Here is a 5,274-nt window from a genome sequence, read left to right on the forward strand (position 1 = left end):
ACTGTGGTCAATGACATGAGACAAAGTATATGTGAACTGCTGTATGGAAAGTGAATTTGCTCTGTAAATTTTCACCCAAATCACCATTAAAAAAGAAAAGAACAACTCTTGGAGCTCTGGTGGTGTAGCACCTAAGGCATGTGACTGCTAACCAGAAGGCTAGCAGTTCAAACCCACCAGCCACTCCTCAGAAGGATGACTAGGCAAATCTTAGAGTATGATGAATCCGTAAGTATACTTTAAGACCACATACTACCTTTACTGAGGCATGTTATAACTTTATTATTTAAAAATATGAGAAACTACTTACCTCTTCATCTGATTCCTCTTCAGAAGAATTTTCAAGTCCTAATTCAATCAGATATAAAACCATGCAGAGAACATGTTCTGACAGATTTTGATGATCCATCAAAATCTTTAAAAAGGGAGGAGGAAAGTCTTGTCATTATTTTCTCACAAAATATATGTCACTTAAAGGTCCAAAATGTTTTAATGTTGTAAGTTAAAATAATAGTATTTATAAAAATAAACATAAAAGCATGATCTGATATTTAAGTAAAACTGTATCTTAGTGAGCCGGCAATCTAAAACAAAAAAGGTTCCCTCTCAAGATCACATAATATTTAAAACAATAGCCAGAAATACTAAATTTGCATTTTTGCTAAAAGTTAACACATTTAATAATCCACTGAAACTATTCATAACAAATATACCAGTATCTAATAAAACAATTTAACAAGAACATGTTACATTCTAATTTGCTGATACTCTTCTCCTGATGACAATAATATCAGACAAATAAATCTGTTAAATAAGGGGTTTTGTGCAAATGTGTTTAGTATGGCAGCTGGCACATAAGTGGAAGCAAAATAAATGTTTATAAAACATTAATGTTCTTAAAGTCTATCTATGAAACTAAAATTCTGAGCTTCTGATTATTTTGTGTGGTTCTATAAGCATGTATGTTAGTGTGCAGTTTACGTGCATGAGAAAGGAAAGGGTGCAAATGGTTAGCAGAGAGGCTTTTCTGTGAAAATACAATAAATGTGACTTTATACAGGGAATATAATACAATCTTACACATTTTACACAGGACTTCAGGGCTACCTACTCCAATCACTTATTCAATATGATGTAACAGATCACTAATTAAAAGATATTTAAAATACCATAAGGAGAAATGGCCAGCCACCTTGTCATCATTATACAAAAGCCATCTGACCAAATGAGGGAAGGAATAAAGAGCAAGAGGTTTGATGGGAGTAGCAGTATCAGCTGTGGACAATATAGCACAGCCAAAAAGAAGACAGTCTAGGCTGACCTAACAGAAATTTTCCAAATGGCTGAGAGGGCTGAGAAAGAAGGACTTGGTCACTTAAGACCTAATCTATTGTGAATAAGAATGGAGTTTCAGTCACTAAATTTTATGTTGGCTACTGAGAGGGCTTTCTAGTCATCTCTTGTGAGGCCAATAGTAAAGAATGTAGGCTCTGAAACTTTTTCTTAAAAACCAGATTGTTTAACATGAGCTTGGTCTAAACTATTTGACTTTGAACAAGAGATTCTGGCTTAAGTTTTCTCATCTCTAAAATGGGAGCAATAATGCAGAATTGTGGTTAGAATTACATGAGCTGATGCCTGTAATTTGCTTACTATAATGTCCAGCGATTAGTGTTCAACAATGAATAGGTAGCACTGATGGTATAAGGAGCAGAAGTAGTAGCAAGAGGGGATGGAAGCCACGGAGGCAACAGAGAACACTGTTTCTAATTATGTTGTTGTCATTGTTGTTGTTATGTGCCGTCAAGCTGGCCCCGACTCATAGTGACCCCTCCTTGGGTTGCCGAGGCAGTATCACTATGGAAGTAGATTGACCAACCTTCCTACCGTCTAATTACATTACAGAGAGGAAATCAAGACACAGCCACAAACCCAGCTAATGTCAGCAACACTAGAATGAAGATTACAGACTCCCAAGACATTATTCTTTCTATCATACTACGTTACCTCCTCTGAATAAATATAGCATTATCAGCTAAATTTAAATAAATTTTTACTTGAAATTGTCTTCATATGAGTAACTTTAAAAAGGAGAAAAAAGTCACTTTATTAGATACTGTAAAAAAGAAAAACCTAAAAATGATTTTCCTGGGGAGTTTTAAAATGCTCTGTAGTATAAGATTTTTTCAATATTAAACATGGCAAGGGGTGAAGGTGGTTTACTAAAATTGATTTTTACAAAGATGACTCAACAAGATTAAGCAAATTCAATGTCAAAGGAATTTTTCTCACTAAAATCATGAAAGTTATTATGAAGTTGGAATTTTAAATTTCATTCATAGTAACTCTGTAACAGTTAAAATACTGCCTATTTACTTCTGGTAAAATACTATTTTTATGTTAAACAAATGAAAAAGGTGAAAAAATGTAACTTGAAAGAATACAAATCATTTGCAATAAGGCTTCCTTAATTTTTAAAGCATGAATTACTCATTAATTATTGCTTATAACACTACTCAGCTTCACCATCTAAACCAGTTATTTAACCTCTAAAACTCAATTGTCCCTTCTGAACAAGTGAGAATAATAATAAAATTATTACTCATAAGGATTTTTACTAGATTTAAACAAGTAAACGTATACAAAATATCTGAAATAAAACCTGGCAGTGACAAAAACCCTCTGCTATCGAGTTGATTCCACTTCATAGTGGCCCCATAGGACAGAGTAGAACTTCCCCATAGGATTTCTAAGGTTATAAATCATTATGGATGCATACTGCCTCATGTTTCTCCCACAGAGCAACTGGTAGGTTCAAATTGCCAACCTTTGGGTTAGCAGCCAAATGCTTTAACCACTGCACCACCAGAGCTCTGTAAGCATTCAATAAATTATTTGTAAAATAATGCCTTTTTAATAAGAAAAAATATTCTATTTCTTATTAAGCAAAAGGACATTTTTAAATCATTTTACTGACTAATCCTCTAAACTAAGTGTTCTCTGCCCCACAGCTGCCATCTTCGTTTGATCATTTTAGTGGGTTCCTGTGTTTGTTTGCTCCCTGTTGTTCATTCTATTCCTTCTGTAGTTCCACCTGTAGTTGCCTTCTTACTCCACAGTAGCCATAAATAAATACTTCTAACTGAAGCTAGGTATTTGTCTTATCTAGACAAATAGTATCCTAAAAAAATGGCTTAGCTATCCATTATTTTCAAGTTGGTATTCACATGTATATGATTATGACATAACCTCATATATCTTAACTGGCTCTCTATATATCTGTATGTATATATATATTGCTTTAAAAGTGGTATTTTTCTGCCATCTTTTAGTACTTTCATTTGAAAATAAATTCTAATCTGATTCTTTCTATTTAAATTGCTACTGTACCTTGTAAAGCAGAGTGAATAGCACAATGTGTAAAGTTTTACAGTGCAAAAGTCTCATGAGACCTTTATAGCTGGGATGGAGTGCTGTCCTTCTCTTATAAGGGGGCCAGGGATTTCCAGGGAATTTTCCACTCTGCTTTAAACTGTTAAAAGAAAACAAAACAAAAATTACGTTAACAGACTCAAAATTAAACTGTAATTTCAATAGTGATTTTATAGGCATCAATTGTTTTGTCAAATTTTTCTACTCAGTACAGGTAGTTCCCAACTTATGTCAGACATATTTGAGTTACAATGAACTAAACTTACAACCACCTGGGTTTTGTTTTTGTTTGTTTTTACATTTTACTATTAGTAATATGTACTATACACAATGTTGCAATGCATAATTTGCAAGTGTTATCATTCTCAGATGTTCACTTGCAGATAGTCAAGATCTAATTTATAAAGGTACTGATAATAAAAAGCCATCATAATGAAAATTTGAAGGAAAAAAACAACAGGTATTTGACCTTTATCAGAACCAACTTATGACAGAGTCATCAGAACAAAACCCTGTCATAAGCTGAAGACTACCAGTACTGCTTTTAATGGAATTGTTTAAAAACACCAAATGCTATCTATTTGCTCCACAATTAACATTGTTTCCTTTCCTACATAAGTAGAAAGAGCCACACTAAAAACTATAAGGTATTATGAATTGAAAAATGCTAACAAAAGGAAAAGAACAGAAAGAATACAAAATGAAGAACTGAACAAAGAAATATCTGGTTTCAACAATATAGCAAAAGAGATAACCTAAAAATTCTCCCACTATCAACAATAAAAAAGCTGGATGAAATATAAAATACATTCCTTTAAATATATATTTGAGCTCACAAAAAGGAATTCCCAAAGTACCGGAATCAAACAAGGAATCAACACAAACACCAACACTGCATTAGCCAAAGGTTTAAAGTCCTTTGGCAAACAGTTCTCAAGTCCTTGGGCTCACACAAGGCTCTGAGGTGGAAATAAGAGCCCACATAGTCGAAAGGCTTTTCCCTCAGTGAAAACATAACCCAAAGGAAAAGAAAGAAGCTTGTCTGTCTCTTCTGAGACAGAACAACAACAGGTTTCCAGGAAGGTAATAATTAGGCCCTTGTATGCAAATAACAGGAGGCTCAAAGCACAAAAGGCAAAGTTTTAAAGAACTGCTCAGAGAAACTAACATATCCACAACCACAGTAAATTGTAACATACTTCTAATAGTCCAAGAAAAATAAATTGGTAAAGATTCTCAAGATTTTTTTCTCAATTTTATTTATTTTTTTATTGCTTAGAATATGCATAGCAAAACACAGACCAAGTCAACAGTTTCTACTGTATAATATAGTGACACTGGCTATATTCTTTCAGTTGTGCATCACTGTCATCCTCCTTTTCAGTTATTTTCCCTCATTAACATAACCTTATTGGCTCCTAAGGTTCCTATTTTCTGAGTTGCTGTTGCCAATTTGATCCCATGTTGTTGCTGTTGTTATGTGCCATCGAGTCGAACCCAACTCATAGCAACCCCTCCGTGGGTTTCTGAGGTGGTACCACTGTGGAAGTAGATTGCCCAACCTTCCTTCCGAGGAGTGGCTGGTGGGTTTGAGCCACTAGCTTTCTGGTTAGCACTACGCTACCAGAGCTCCCTCTGATCCCCTCTAAACCAGAAAAAAAACAAACCCACTGCCATAAAGTTGATTCTGATTCATTAGACTCTATAGGCCAGAGCAGAACTGCCCCATAGGTTTCTAAGGCTCTAACGGGGAGCTCTGGTAGCATAGTGGCTAAGACACTTGCCTGCTAACCAGACGGCTGGCGGTTCAAACCCACCAGCCACTCCTCGGAAGGAAGGTTG

The 5,274-nt window shown here is 34.9% G+C and overlaps 1 protein-coding gene across 1 annotated transcript in view; it reads right to left on the bottom strand.

Moving 5' to 3' along the window:
• The window catches only part of UBR3 (ubiquitin protein ligase E3 component n-recognin 3), a 347,537-nt gene that overhangs the window by 131,534 nt on the left and 210,729 nt on the right, over positions 1–5,274 (bottom strand). The window contains exons 21-22 of the mRNA XM_007953244.2: positions 3,391–3,532; positions 311–415 (exon numbers count right to left, since the gene is read on the bottom strand). Coding sequence (XP_007951435.2) covers positions 311–415; positions 3,391–3,532 — 247 coding nt within the window. The remainder of the gene's footprint in view (positions 1–310; positions 416–3,390; positions 3,533–5,274) is intronic.

This window comes from Orycteropus afer, unplaced genomic scaffold, assembly GCF_000298275.1.
Source record: "Orycteropus afer afer isolate SDZICR_OR568_19922 unplaced genomic scaffold, OryAfe1.0 scaffold00001, whole genome shotgun sequence".
NCBI classification, from domain to species: Eukaryota; Metazoa; Chordata; class Mammalia; order Tubulidentata; family Orycteropodidae; genus Orycteropus; species Orycteropus afer.